General features: G+C 42.4%; 1 protein-coding gene across 1 annotated transcript in view; it reads right to left on the bottom strand.

The window, feature by feature from the left end:
* pigt (phosphatidylinositol glycan anchor biosynthesis, class T) overlaps positions 1–15322 on the bottom strand; it is a 38006-nt gene that overhangs the window by 12016 nt on the left and 10668 nt on the right. Inside the window, exons 4-7 of the mRNA XM_043676995.1 lie at positions 14601–14701; positions 13693–13779; positions 12600–12687; positions 1526–1623 (exon numbers count right to left, since the gene is read on the bottom strand). Of these exons, the coding sequence (XP_043532930.1) occupies positions 1526–1623; positions 12600–12687; positions 13693–13779; positions 14601–14701 (374 nt within the window). The remainder of the gene's footprint in view (positions 1–1525; positions 1624–12599; positions 12688–13692; positions 13780–14600; positions 14702–15322) is intronic.

Genomic DNA, 15322 nt, shown 5'->3' with positions numbered 1-15322 from the left:
AAGAATGTAATGATGATCCTAAATCCATTGCTCATTTTAGGGTGACACGGCAGCTCAGTGGTTAGCAGGACCAGCAACAGGGACCTGGGTTTGAATCCACCCTCAGGTCGTGTGGAGTTTGCACATTCACCCCACATTTGTGTGGATGTTTCCTCCGATTGCTCCGGTTTCCTCCCACAGTCCAAAGATGTGCAGGCTAGGTGGGTTAGCCATTGGGAAATGCTGAGTTACAGGGAGAGGTAGGAGATGGATCAGTGTGGGATGCTCAGAGGGTCAGCGTGGACTGAATGGCCTGTTTCCACACTGTTGGGATTCTACGATCCTATGAAAATTCAACAACTACGTGCAGCAAAAGGACCAAATCAGGACCCGCTACTTATCTGCAACCAATGATGTTTTTAAACTTACCGGTACAAGACATCATTCCACTCTCTGGTTTACTGTTCCACCTCTTAAATTATCTCCTACATCCCCCAAACATACTGCCCTGGAGATACACATGGCCCAACTTGTTCAGGGAATCATTTGGCTGAAATCAGCCATAAAAGCCACTGAACTGACTTTAGCTCAGAATGGTTGTTAACATCAGTTCCTGATTTGCACGAACACTCCCACCTCCACCAGAGAACCAACTCCCCCACCAACCCAACTACCATCGCTAGAGAACCAACCTCTCTCACTGCCACAAAGTCACTCTTACCACTACAGCTATAGGACCAACACTGTACCACCACACAACCAACTCCCCATCAACCCACTCACCATCGCTAGAGAACCGGACAGCACAGTGGCTTTGTGGTTAGCACTGCTGCCTCAGTGCCAGGGACCCTGGTTTGATTCCAGCCTTGGGCGACTGTCTGTGTGGAGTTTGCATATTCTCCTTGTGTCTGTGTGGATTTCCTTCCACAGTCCAAAAGATGTGCAGGCCAGGTGAACTGGCCATGCTAAATTGCCCATAGTGTTCAGGGATATGTGGGTTAGGTGCATTAGTCAGGGGCAAATGTAGGGAAGGGGTCTGGGTGGGTTACTCTTCAGAGGGTCAGTGTGGACTTGTTGGGCTAAAGGGCCTGTTTCCATACTGTAGGAATTCTAATTCTAATTTTAATTCATCCCCACCACCACTACTGCCACTGCCAGGGAACCAACACCTCAATAAGTCTACTTGGGTAGACCTTGAAAAGGTTCAAACATGGATCAGAATCTGTTCTGTACCTTAAGATGATCTCTACTGGAAATCGACAACATTATGTGTGACCACTAGTGACACCCACCCCACTTTTCAGACTGTAAATGCTGTCTAATCTCAAGTGTGAACCAACCCCGCTATTGCCACTGCCAAAGAGCTATCCCCTTTTCTGCCACTGCACTTGAACCAACTTCCCCCCACTCCTCCCAACCCAATCACCATTACCAGGGATCCAAATCCATCACCACCCCTACCACCAACAAAGAACCAAACTCCTTGATATATCCACTTGGGTAGACCTTGAGAAAATTCAAATATGGATCAGAATCTGTTCTGTACCTTATCACTGTCTGTGACGTCCACATAAACTGTACTTTGTGATGCTAAAGGGCACACCTCCGTCAAGGTCCGTGAAAACATCTTGAACAGTGACCAGTCTATAAGATACCAACAATACAGCAAAGTAAATGACACGTGGCCTAGCAATATTTAGAAACAAACAGTCTCTGTTTATTCATGACACTAAACCAGAAATTGCTAGAGAAACTCAGCATGTCTGGCAGCATCTGTGGAGAGAAAACAGCATTTGAGTCCAGTAATTCTTTTCTTCAGAACTAAACCAGTTTCTCTAGTGATTTATTTTGTTTCTGATGATCAGCACCCCTAGTTCTTTCTGTGCTCATATGTGTATTAAGGATTGAGAACTGCACTGCTCCTACTCAGTTTAACTTATATTTCTATTGGAAATATATATCTTTCCTATTTACTGTACCTTCAGATTTTCAATTATTTTTGTGTATTTTGCTTGAGCTCCTGGAGATGAATACGTGTATTCTAGACATGTAATTCCCATGGCCTGTGTTAAATAGAGTTCACACTGTAACAGGAATTGATGGTGTAAATAACTTAAGGGAAGTAAGGACCCATGTCCAAATTTGGTACCAGTTATGATCAAAGGATATGTTTTGAAACATATAGATCAATGGACTATGGAGTTCCAACTGAACAAGAATACCAATTATCACAACTAACAAATGGTTATACAAGAACGAAATGAACGGTGGGTTGTTTGGGTGCTGAGGGTATCCTGTTCAGATTGCAACCAAGGTCCATGATCATTAGCAAACAGAATAAGAAGATCAAAGTATGAATGCAACATCAGAACACAACAGACCTCAGTCTGCAGGGAGTTAAAAAGAGAGGGGAGAGAACTGTTGTGCAGATTGGAAGACAATAACAAAAGGGGCAAAAATCAACAGAATGACACAAAAATTAGGGTGCTGTTGATAATGAGGCGGATGGTCTCAGGTTACAGTCTGATATTGATAAACTGGACAGAACAATGACAAATGGAATTTAATCCTGATAATTGTGAGGTGATACAATTCATTCATTATTAGACCTCCTAAAATGTAAGACTCTATAGAGCACTGAGGAATAAAGAAATCTTGGTGTACAAATCCATAGATCCCTGAAGGTGTCAGCACAAGTAAGCAGGATGATTAAGGCAGCATATGGGATGATTGCCTTCATTAAGGGACTAGGAATACAGGAGCAAGGAAATCTTCTTACAACTTTTTAAAACATTGGTTAAGCTACATTTGAAATGCTATGTGCAGTTGTGGTTGCCACATTATCTGAAGGATGTAATTGCACTAAAGATGGTGCAAAGGAGATTCACCAGGATATTCCCCGAGATGAAAAGTCTGTTATGTGGACAGACTGGCTTTCTTTTCCCTGGCGCAGAGGAAGCTGAGGGAGGATATAATTGAGGTATCCAAAATTATGGAAGGTATAGACAGTAGATAGGAAGAACCTTTTCCCGATAACAGATGTGTCCAAGATCACAAGTTTAAGGTAAGGGGTAAGTGGTTTAGAGGAGATCTGAGGAAAACTTCTTTCACCCAGAAGATGGTAGAAATATGGAACATGCGCCTGAAAGGGTGGTGGAGCCATGTACACTTGCAACATTTAAGAAGCATCTGCACGAGCATTTAAAATGCCAGGCAATGAACCAAGTGCAGGTAAATGGGATGAGCATTGTTTGGTGTTTATTGGAAGGCATAGAGATGGTGTGCTGAAGGGCCTGCTTCTATGAGAAACTTCAAATCACCTGTAGCTGCTCCAAGTCACTGAGAAGCAAGACCACTAAAGCTACAAGAGTGATTGCCTTCTACTAAGTATAACTTCTGTTGTTTAACAAAGTGTCCTTTTACAGAACCATAGAACTAAAATGGTGCAGCTGCAGGCCATTTGAAATTATTTTCACATCACCCTTGCTTTGTTTGCACATCACTTTGGATATATGCCTCTTCCCCCTCTACTCCATCCACCTGCTCAAGATTTTGAAAACCTCCATCAAATCTCCTATCAGCCTTCTTCTCTCCAAGGAGAACTGCACATTATGTGCAGTTTTATCCCCTGATCTGAGAAAGGACATTCTGGCCATTGAGGGAGTGCAAAGAAAGATTACCAGACTGATTCCGGGATAGCCACACTGGTATGTGGGGAGAGGCTTGATCAGTTAGGAATATATTCATTGAAGTGGTGGGAATACTACCACCTGCAAGCTCTCCACCAGGCCACTCACCATCCTGACTTGGAAATATATCACTATTCCTTCACTGTCATGGCGTCAAAACCCTGGGATTTCCTCCATAAGCGCATTGTGGGTCTACCTACAGCACACAGATTGTAGTGGTTCAACATGGCGGCACACTACCACCTTCTCAAGACTGGGACTGGGTCCAACCAGCAACACCCACACCCAACAAATCAATTTTAAAACATGTTCGGAAGATTGAGGAGGAATCTCCCAGAAGCTTATAAAATTCAAACAGGATTAGATAGGGTACTTGCAGGAAGGATATTTCCAATGACCGGAGAATGCAGAACCAGAGTCACAGTCTAAGGATAATAGATAGGCCTTTTAAGTCCCAAAGAGGAGGAATTTCTTCACCCAGAAAGTGGTGGGCCTGTGGAATTCACTACTACAGGAAACTGTTGAAGTTAAAACATTGAAGACTCTCAAGATATAGATATAGTTCTTAGAACTAAAGGGATCAAAGGATTTGGGGAGAATGTGGAAAGAGGATGCGGAGGTGAATTATCAGCTGTGATCATACTGAAACGGAGCAGCTTCAAAGGACTGAATTGCATACTCTTACTCTTTCTAACAGCCCAACCTCTTCAATCTATCCTCATAACTGAAATCTCTAATTCCTGTAACCATTCTTGCAAATTACTTCTGTATTCTCTCCAGTACATTCACATCTTTCCTCTAATGTGGCAATCCACAATACCCCTGTTGAGGTGTAACAAGTACCTTGTACAACTTCACCCATCACCTTCCTTGCACTCTATGCCTCTAGTAACAAAGCAGAGAATACTGTATGCTTTATTAACTGCTTTTTCCACCAGCCCTGCCACTTCCAAAGATCTGTACACATATACATCAGGTCCTTGTGCTCCCGCACCACCTTTATAATATATTTTATGCTGTCTTTTAATGTTCTTCTGACCAAGGTGCATCATCTCACTTCTCTGCACTGAACCTCATCGATTACTTATCTGCCCACTTCACCAACTTGTCAACGTCCTTTTGGAGTTCCGCATGGTCCTCCTCGTAGTTCACAATTCTTTTCATGTTAGAGACATCTGTAGTCTTTCTTCAACAAGGCTGGAATGTTTCCAATCCTCCAGTTTTCTGGTACTTCCTTGGAGTCTAGAGAAGACTGAAAGAATATGGCTAGAGACCCCATAATTTCTACCTTTGTTTCCTTAAAATTCTTTGGATGCATTTCATCCTGTTTTGGTACCTTTCAAATTTAAGTGCTGACAATCAAAGATTTCTTCCTTGTTAATTTTGAACTCATGTAGTGACAGTTTCCTACTCTTACCATGACCTGGGTAGATTTCAAACACCTCACCTCCTATTTGTAGGTCCCTTTTTAGTCTCCCATTGACACCACCTCTCCTTAAACCACTTACTATTTATATGCCTACAGAAGACTTTGGGATTTGCCTTTACATTATCAGCTAATCTTTTCTCATAGTTCCTCTTTGTGTCTCTTATCTGTCTTTTCACTACCCACCCCGCCCAGACCATTGATATCCCTGTTGATTTTCAATTGTATTTTCTGCCTAACACCTATCATTAACATACTTTTTCTTTCTAATGTTAATTTCTACCTTCTCTGCCATCCAATTAACTCTGGATTTACTTGTCCTACCTTTTCCATTAGAAGGAATATACCCTCACTGTACCTGAATCAACTGCTCTTTGAAGGTGCCCCATGATTCAGCTACAGCTTTTCCCACCAATCTCTTATTCCAGTCAATCCTGCTCAACTCTGTTCTTGCCCCATTAAAGTCAGTTCTCCACCAGTTTATCCTTCTTACTCTGGATTGTTCCATATCATTCTCTAGCACCATCCTGAACGTAATGACACAATGATCTCTATCTCCTAAAATGCTGCCCCCTGACTTTTGATCCACTTGACCCACCTCATTTCCAAGGACCAGTTCCAACAATGCTTTGTTGGACTGGACACATGCTGCTGTAGGAAACTACACAATCCAGGGACACTTCATGGTTACATTACCAGTGTCCCAGTCTACATCTGGGTAATTGAGGTCCCCCATTATAACAACTCTACATTGTTAGCATATCTCTAAACCCCTTGCAGATCTGTTCCTGTACATCCTTTCCATGAGTTGGTGGTCTGTAGACCACGTAGAAGGTAAAAACAAGGACTACAGATGCTGGAAACCAGACTCTAGATTAGAGTGGTGCTGGAAAAGCACAGCAGGTCAGGCAGCATCCGAGGAGCAGGAAAATCAACATTTTGGGCAAAAGACCTTCATCAGGAATAGAGGCAGGGAGTCTGCAGAGTGGAGAGATAAATGAGAGGGGGGTGGGGAGAAAGTAGCATAGAGTACAATAGGTGAATGGGGATGGGGATGAAGGTGATAGGTCAGAGAGGAGGGACTTTCTCCCCACCTCCCCACCCCCCTCTCATTTATCTCTCCACTCTGCAGGATCCCTGTCTCTATTCCTGATGAAGGGCTTTTGCCCAAAATGTTGATTTTCCTGCTCCTCGGATGCTGCCTGACCTGCTGTGCTTTTCCAGCACCACTCTAATCTAGGTCTGTAGACTACACTAACCAATGTAATCTCACTCTTTTATAGAGTAACTCTCGCCAAATTCACCCAGTCCTTGAATCCTCTAAGATATCTTCCTTCACCTGCATTACAACATACAATTTAACCACTATTGCCACCCCTCCTGCTTTCTTGCCTTGCCTACCTTTCCTGAACAAAGTATAGCTAGGAATATTTTATATTCAATCTTGCTCTTTCTTGAGCCAGGTCTCTGTCACAGCCACAGCCACAACATAACAATTCCACTTTGCAATTTCTATCTTCAACTCCCTGACTATGTTTACTATAGTTCATACATTTACATTCATGCATATTTTGAACTTCCTTTGTTCGCCCACTACTCCAACTTCATCTAACCTACTATTCTCTGTGCTAGTGCCAGCTGTACCTTCAGTATTTTGCAAGTCCTGGCATTCTCCTCTACTATTCCTGGCCAGGTGTTAGATTTGGAGGTAGGTGAGCACTTTGGTGGTAGCGACCACAATTCGCTTATGTTTACTTGAGCGATGGAAAAGGATAGGTATATACCGCAGGGCAAGAGTTATAGCTGGGGGAAAGGCAATTATGATGCGATAAGGCAAGATTTAGGATGCATAAGATGGGGGATGAAATTGCAGAGGAAGGGCACAATTGAGATGTGGAGCTTATTCAAGGAACAGCTACTGTTGTCAGGCAGGAAGTTGTCAAGCAATGGAGCCATGGTTTACTAAAGAAGTTGAAGCTCTTATCAAGAGAAAGAAGAAGGCTTATGTTAGGGCGACTGAAAGTTACACGTTGGCCAAGAAAGACCTAAAGCGAGAGCGAAGACGAGCCAGGAGAGGACATGAGAAGTCATTGGCAGATAGGATCAAGGAAAACCCTAAGGCTTTCTATAGGTATATCAGGAATAAAACAATGACTAGAGTAAGGTGAGGGCCAATCAAGGATAGTAGTGGGAAGTTGTGTGTAGAGTCAGATGAGATAGGGGAGGCGCCACATGAATATTTTTCGTCAGCATTCACACTGGAAAAAGACAATGTTGTCGAGGAGAATACGAGATACAGGCTACGAGACTAGATGGGATTGAAGTTCACAAGGATGAGGTGCTAGCAATTCTGGAAAGTGTGATAATAGATAAATCCTCTGGGCCTGATGCGATTTATCCTAGGATTCTCTGGGAAGCCAGGGAGGAGATTGCCAAGCCTTTGGCTTTGATCTCTATGTTGTCATTGTCTACAGGAATAGTGCCAGAAGACTGGAGGATAGCAAATGTTGTTCCCTTGTTCAAGCAAGGAGTAGAGACAACCCTGGTCATTATAGAACTTACTTCAGTTGTGAATAAAGTGTTGGAAAAGGTTACAAGAGATAGGATTTATAATCAACTAGAACAGAATAATTTGATTAGGGATAGTCAACATGGTTTTGTGAAGGGTAGGTCATGCCTCACAAACCTTATTGGAGTTCTTTGAGAAGATGACCAGACAGGTCGATGAGGGTAAAGCAGTTGATTGGTGTATATGGAGTTCAGTAAAGCATTTGATAAGGTTATCCATGCTAGGCTATTGCACAAAATATGGAGACATGGGATTGAGGGTGATTTAGAGTCATAGAGATGTACAGCATGGAAACAGATGTTTCGGTCCAACCCGTCCATGCCGACCAGATATCTCAACTCAATCTAGTCCCACCTGCCAGCACCCGGTCCATATCCCTCCAAACCCTTCCTATTCATATACCCATCCAAATGCCTCTTAAATGTTGCAATTGTACCAGCCTCCGTCACTTCCTCTGGCAGCTCATTCCATACACGTACCACCCTCTGTGTGAAAAAGTTGCCCCTTACGTCTGTTTTATATCTTTCCCCTCTCACCCTAAACCTATACCCTCTAGTTCTGGACTCCCCGACCCCAGGGAGAAGACTTTGTCTATTTACCCTATCCATGCCCCTCATGATTTTGTAAACCTATATAAGGTCACCCCTCAGCCTCCGACACTCCAGGGGAAACAGCCCCAGCCTATTCAGTCTCTCCCTGTAGCTCAAATCCTCCAACTCTGGAAACATCCTTGTAAATCTTTTCTGAACCCTTTCAAGTTTCACAACATTTTCCCGATAGGAGACCAGAATTGCACGCAATATTCCAACAGTGGCCTAACCACTGTCCTGTACAGGCACAACATAACGTCTCAACTCCTGTACTCAATACTCTGACCAATAAAGGAAAGCATACCAAACGCCTTCTTTACTATCCTATCTACCTGCGACTCCACTTCCAAGGAGACATGAACCTGCACTCCAAGGTTTCTTGGTTCAGCAACACTCCCGAGGACCTTACCATTAAGTGTATAATTTTCTAAGATTTGCTTTCCCAAAATGCAGCACCTCGCATTTATCTGAATTAAACTCCACCTGCCACTTCTCAGCCCATTGGCCCATCTGATCAAGATCCTGCTGTAATCTGAGGTAACCTTCTTCGCTGTCTACTACACCTCCAATTTTGGTGTCATCTGCAAACTTACTAACTATACCTCTTATGCTCACATCCAAATCATTTATGTAAATGACAAAAAGTAGAAAATGTTCATCCTGGAGTTCAGTTACTAGTGGTGTACCACAAGGATCTGTTTAGGGTCCACTGCTGTTTGTCATTTTTATAAATGATCTGGATGAGGATGTAGAAGGATGGCTTAGTAAATCTGCAGATGACACTAAGGTCAGTTGAGTTGTGGATAGAGCCGAAGGATGCTGCAGGTTACAGAGAGACTTGGATAAGCTGCAGAGCTGGGCTGAGAGTTGGAAAATGGAGTTTAATGCAGAAAAATGAGATGAAAGAGCAACAAGAATAAGGAGTAATGGTAAGATTCTTGGTCGTATAGATGAACAGAGAGATCTCAGCGTCCAGGTATACAGATCCCTGAAAGCTGCCACCTAGGTTGGTAGGGGTGTTAAGAAGGCATACGGTGTGTTAGCTTTTATTGGTAGAGGGATTGTGTTTTGGAGCCATGAGGTCATGCTGCAGCTGTACAAAACTCTGGTGCAGTCACACGGAGTATTGCGTACAGTTCTGGTCACCGTATTATAGGAAGGATGTGGAAGCTCTGGAAACGGTCCAGATGAGATTTACTAGGTTTTACCTGGTATGGAGGGAAGGTATTATAAGAAAAGGCTGAGGGACCTGAGTCTGTTTTTGTTAGAGAAAAGATGATTGAGAGGTGACTTAATTGAGGCACACAAGATGATCAGAGGGTTAGATAGGGTGGATAGTGAGAGCCTTTTTCCTAGGATGGTGATGGTTAGCATGAGGGGCATAGCTTTAAACTGAGGGGTGATAGATAAATGACAGATGTCAAGTCTGTTTTTGTTAGAGAAAAGAAGATTGAGAGGTGACTTAATTGAGGCACACAAGATGATCAGAGGGTTAGATAGGGTAGATAGTGAGAGCCTTTTTCCTAGGATGGTGATGGTTAGCATGAGGGGCATAGCTTTAAACTGAGGGGTGATAGATAAATGACAGATGTCAGATGTTGTTTTTCTTCTACGAGAATAGTAAAGGCATGGAACGCACTACCTGCAACAGTAGTAGACTCACCAAATTTAAATGGTATTCGGATAGACATATGGATGAAAATGGAATACTGTAGGTTAGATGGGCTTCAGATTGGTTTCACAGATCGGTGTAACATTGAGGGTGAAAGGGCCTGTACTGCGCTGTAACACCCTATGTTCTATTCTCCTTGGTTTCCACAGTCCCACCAAATTAGTTAAAAGCCCTTCCAATGACACTTGCAAAATGCCCCACAAATAACTCCGTCCTAGCTGTGTTCAGATGCAACCTGTTGGCTTCACAGGTGCCATCTTCCCTAGAGGCAGTCACAGTGCCTCAGGAATCTAAAGTGCTCCCTCCTGTACCATCTTTCTAGTCATGCATTCATCTACTTTATCCTCTTATTTTGGTGTGTGCTTGCATGTGGCATTAGCATTGCATCATGTGTCTGTATCTGATCTCTGAATCTCTTACATTTAAAGTCATTTGCCTGATCTGACGGAGATTCACTGTCTTTGGCCAGAAAATGTGATAAGGTACCAGACAAACAGCTAAGTATTTCAATTTGGGTATTGGAGTACATGGAGTACATCCTAGAGTCATACAGCACAGAAGAGTTCCTTTGTCTATCAAGTCTGTGCTGACCTATCTACATAATCCCATTTTCCAGCACTTGGCCCAGGGCCTTGAATGTTATGACATTTCAAATGCTATGTTTGTACTTTGAGGGTAGTGAGGTTACCCGCCTCAACTACTCTCCCATGGAATGGATTCTAGATTCTAACCAATCTCTGGATGAAAACATTTCTCAAATCCTCTCTAAACCTCCTGCCTTTCATCTTGAAATTATGCCCCTTGTTATTGATTCTTCAAGGAAGGGAAATCTATCATGCCCATCATAATCTTATACGGTGCTATCTGGTTCCGCCTCAACTTTCTCTGTTCTAATGGAAACAACCTGAACTTTTCCAGCCTTCCTTCATCGCTTCACAGATTGCATTTAGAATACTGTCACCAGTTTTGGGTCCTATTTCTGAGGAAGGAATGTGCTGGCCTTGAAGAGCATCCAGAAGAGACTTACAATCCCAGAGATGAAAGGCTTATCATATGAGGAGCAGTTGAGAACTCTGGGTCTGTACTTGGTAGCGTTTAGAAGAATGAGAGGGGATCGCATTGAAACTTATATAAATACTGAGAAGCCTGGATAGTATGGACATGGAGAGGATGATGTTTCCACTAGGAGGAGGCATCAGGACACAGCTTCAGAGTGCAGGGACAAACCTTTAGAACCGAGGAGGAATGTTTTGGCGAGTGGATGGTGAATCAGTGGAAGTCTTGCCACAGAAGGCTGTGGAAGTCAAATCTTTGCACATTAACCTGTCCTGCTGCCTTCAGGGGATCTATGGAGGAGCACTCCAAGATCTCTGTTCCTCTGAGCTTCGTACCATCTTGCTATTCGTTGAGTACACTCTAGGAGAAAGTGAGGACTACAGAAGCTGGAGAGTCAGAGTCAAAAAGCATGCTGCTGGAAAAGCACAGATGATCAAGGCAGCATCAAGGAGCAGGAGAGTCAACGTTTTGGGCATAGTCCCCTCCCTGCCTTAAAAAGTGCATAACCTCACTTTTCAGGGTTAAACTCCATCTGCCATTGATCTGTCCATCTGATCAATCTGTCTATATCCTCCTGTAACTGAAGATCTTCTTCCTCATTCTGAATCATCTAGCTAATCTTCATATCATCTGCAAACATACATCCCCATCCCGCAGAGCCCCCGCACCAACACCACTGCATCAGTTTATTCTACATAAATTATATATCACAAACAATAAGGAAGACCAGGCTCCACTCTCACAGACAGCCTTCTACCACGACCCTCTTTCCGCTGCCACTAAATCAAGTTTGGATCCAACTTGCCAAGTTACTCTGGATCCCATGTGTTTTTACCTTTTTTTAAACTGTCTCCCATGTGAAACCTTTTCAAAGGTTTTGCTGAAATCAATATAAACTACATCAACTGCACTAAGTTCCTCAACACATCTGACCACCTCCTCAAAAATGCAAGTTAGTTAGGCATGATTTTCCTCTGGCAAAGCCAAGCTGACTATCCCTGGTCAAACTTTGCATCTCCAAGTGGAGATTAATTATCTGCTTTACCATTTTCTCCAATAGTTTTCCCACCACTGCTCTGTAACGTGTAGAAATATTATTAGCCCTACTATACAACCTAAAATATTGGACTTGGCTCAGCTGGTGGTACCCTAACCCACCCCATCTCGAGTCAGAATGCTGTGGGTTCAAACTCCACTCAAGACACGATTCAACAAATAAAGCTTAACATTTCAGTACTGAGGGGATTTTGCGTATCATTTAGATGAAACATTAACCCAAGATCCCAGCTGTCCTATTAAGTGAACTGAAAAGTTTTCATGGAACTAGGCAAAGAAAACGAGAGTTTATAACTTCTTCCCAGTGTCTGCCATCAACATCAGAACAAAATAAAGATGTGGTCATTACCTTTGTCCTCCCTCAAAACAGTGACTAAATTCCAGAAGTACTTAATTGACTGGAATTCTGAGAAAGGTGCCATGTTGGTGCTGGTTTTTACCCATTTTAACCCCTTAATAAAAAGCCCAAGGGCAATACATAAAGCTGCCCTTTACCCTCAGAGAGGTATGTACTGTCTCAGCCCAGCAAAGTTTAGTTTCATTTCATGTCTAATTTACATACCTCGTTTCCCAGAGCCAGAGGCATAGAGGTCAAAGACGACAGACAGGCTCTGGGTCAGCTCCCAGGAGGTACTGGTACACAGTTCATTCTGGACAGACAGCAAAAAAATACATATTCTTCATAGTAAAAATGCAAAAATATAAGGTGGGCCAATTTATAAACATCACAAAGAGCTGAACAGATACCCTCAAATTACATTTCATAAATTAGTAGCCAAACAACAGACAATTGTAGTCCTTTCTTCTGTTGACGGTATGGAATATTAAACAGGGATGATTCTTTGCATTTATTGCTTCATATGTGTATATTTAAAAATGACAGACTAGAGCTTTCCACACACAATTCTGATATTATTGCAGAAAAAAGGATCTGAATTATAGGGAGAGGTTTTTTCTTTAGAGCGTAGGAGACTGAGCGGGTCCTTATAGAGGTGTATAAGATTATGAGAGGCACGGATAGGGTGAATGCACCCAGGGTCGCGGAATTGAGGACTAGAGAGCATCAGTTTAATGTTGGAGGGGAAGAGAATAAAAGAGAACCTGAGGACCAACGTTTTTACAGAGAATGGGTACTCGTATGGAATGAGCTGCTCAGGGGATGGTTGACACAGGTATATTAGCAACATTTTAAAAGAATATGGACAACCACATGGATAGGAAAGGATTAAAAGGATATGGGCCAAGTGCAGGGAAATGGGGTCAGTGTGGACAGACATTTTGGTCGGCATGGCCCAGTGTGGGCCGAAGGACATGCCTGAGGAAGCATTAACTTACAACGGATGAATCTTGTTTCATGGATATGATCCAGATTTTTAGTGAAGTAACAGACAGAAGTGGTCATCTAGCAGATGTACAATGGACTCTGTCATTTCCTGTGCCGTAAAATCTATAAGGCTCTGTGCTTTGTAACATTTCCCCAATATGATACATATTTCTTCAAGAATAGGGCAGTTTGGAATCCAGTAATATTAACAACATGGAAAATTGGGATGTTTGTGAAAGAACTGTGCGTACGCATATCACACACAAGACCCCAGCCAGTCTGGTAAAAGCAGCTCCAAGTTGTATTATGTAATCCAGTGTTCAATACTCACCCTGCAAATAGGTCTGACATGGACAGATTGCGAATGGTAGTTGGTGTGAAACAAACGTTCAGCTTTCAGCAGTACTGCCAATCCCGCCTATAACACAAAACATTTCTTGACCAAGAGTCGGCATTACAGAGAACAGAAGTGGAAACTTTAACTAATAAAGGTTAGTGTGTAAAAACTTAACATCTAACACAATTTTGTGAGTCAGATATCATAGCACACGTGTGACATAACAGACATCACACTTTCCATTTAGTGTACACCAGTCACACAGCAGATATCACAACTTCTGCTATTCCCACTATCAAATTAAACTATGATCCAATTATTTAACACGTAATATCTCTGTGTAATAAAGGGGATGGAGTTCCAAATAAAGTGAAACTGTGGACGACTTTTTCTGAACTTCACATTTATTAAAATAATATCAGTTCCACAAATCCTCAATCTCCTGACAAACTTTTAAGATGGTCATTGCCCTTTGCCCACCTCTAAACTCTTATATTCATTCAACCTTGATCCAATCCTCTCCATAAAACACTATGCTCCCCAATGTCATGACAGCAAGTCAAACACAAGATGTTTCAATTTAGGCCTGGCAACCCCTTCCTTCATCCTCCCTCTGCTAACCACTCTACCACAGTTCAGGCAAGATGCATGGTCATCATTTATGTATTATCTCCTGGTCTTTACCAAACTTTATACAAACAATTTTAGGGCTTTTTATTTTGTACAGTAAATTCCTTTTATTACTTTTATCACTACATAATTATACCCATTAGTTATTCTTCATTTGACTTATTTCTAACCTTTGCTAGTGTTCATCATTTGTACAAACTGCAGTAAAGACAGAAGGCATCATTAATTTCTATTTCTAGTTCCATTAATGGTTTGTCACTTGTGTATTTTACCTTTGAACCACAGGGTAGGAGTTTCTTCCATGGAGTAAGATTTTCAGTGCAAACGATTTCTCTCGGCAATGCTGCATACCTGAGGAATTTATGATCTGTTTCTGTAGGGGAATACATAGATAGGGTGAGATATCCTGTCACTAGTTTACAGATAAGATGTTAAACAGGTAGGATGACTATAGCAAGTATCCCACAGCCAAAGCAGATTGATGCAATCTGCATTCAGCTGTTAGGGGTATCTAATTCGCCAACCTGTTTACTTGCTTGAATATTTTCAACACAGCATACATGTAATCAAGAAAGCACAGAGATATTAGAATACCAACTAGAGGGTGAAAATGACCAATAATGGTCCACAGCTATTGGAATGAGACTATTACTATTTTCCAAAGTACAGCACGCTCATTAACACTGCTAAATTCCCTATATACCACAGAGGAGTGGGGAAGCAAGCAAGATTGGTGAAGTACAGAGAACAATGAGGAGGACAAGTGCCATGAAAATGATGTAAAAACAATGACTGCAGATGCTGGAAACCAGATTCTGGATCAGTGGTGCTGGAAGAGCACAGCAGTTCAGGCAGCATCTAAGGAGCTTTGAAATCAACGTTTCGTGAAAAAGCCCTTCATCAGGAATAAAGGCAGAGAGCCTGAAGAGTGGAGAGATAAGCTAGAGGAGGGTGGGGGTGGGGAGAAAGTAGCATAGAGTACAATGGGTAAGTG

This window comes from Chiloscyllium plagiosum, chromosome 35 (assembly GCF_004010195.1).
Source record: "Chiloscyllium plagiosum isolate BGI_BamShark_2017 chromosome 35, ASM401019v2, whole genome shotgun sequence".
NCBI lineage: Eukaryota > Metazoa > Chordata > Chondrichthyes > Orectolobiformes > Hemiscylliidae > Chiloscyllium > Chiloscyllium plagiosum.
The sequence above is the reverse complement of the archived record's forward strand: the minus strand, read 5'-3'. Positions and strand labels throughout refer to the sequence as shown.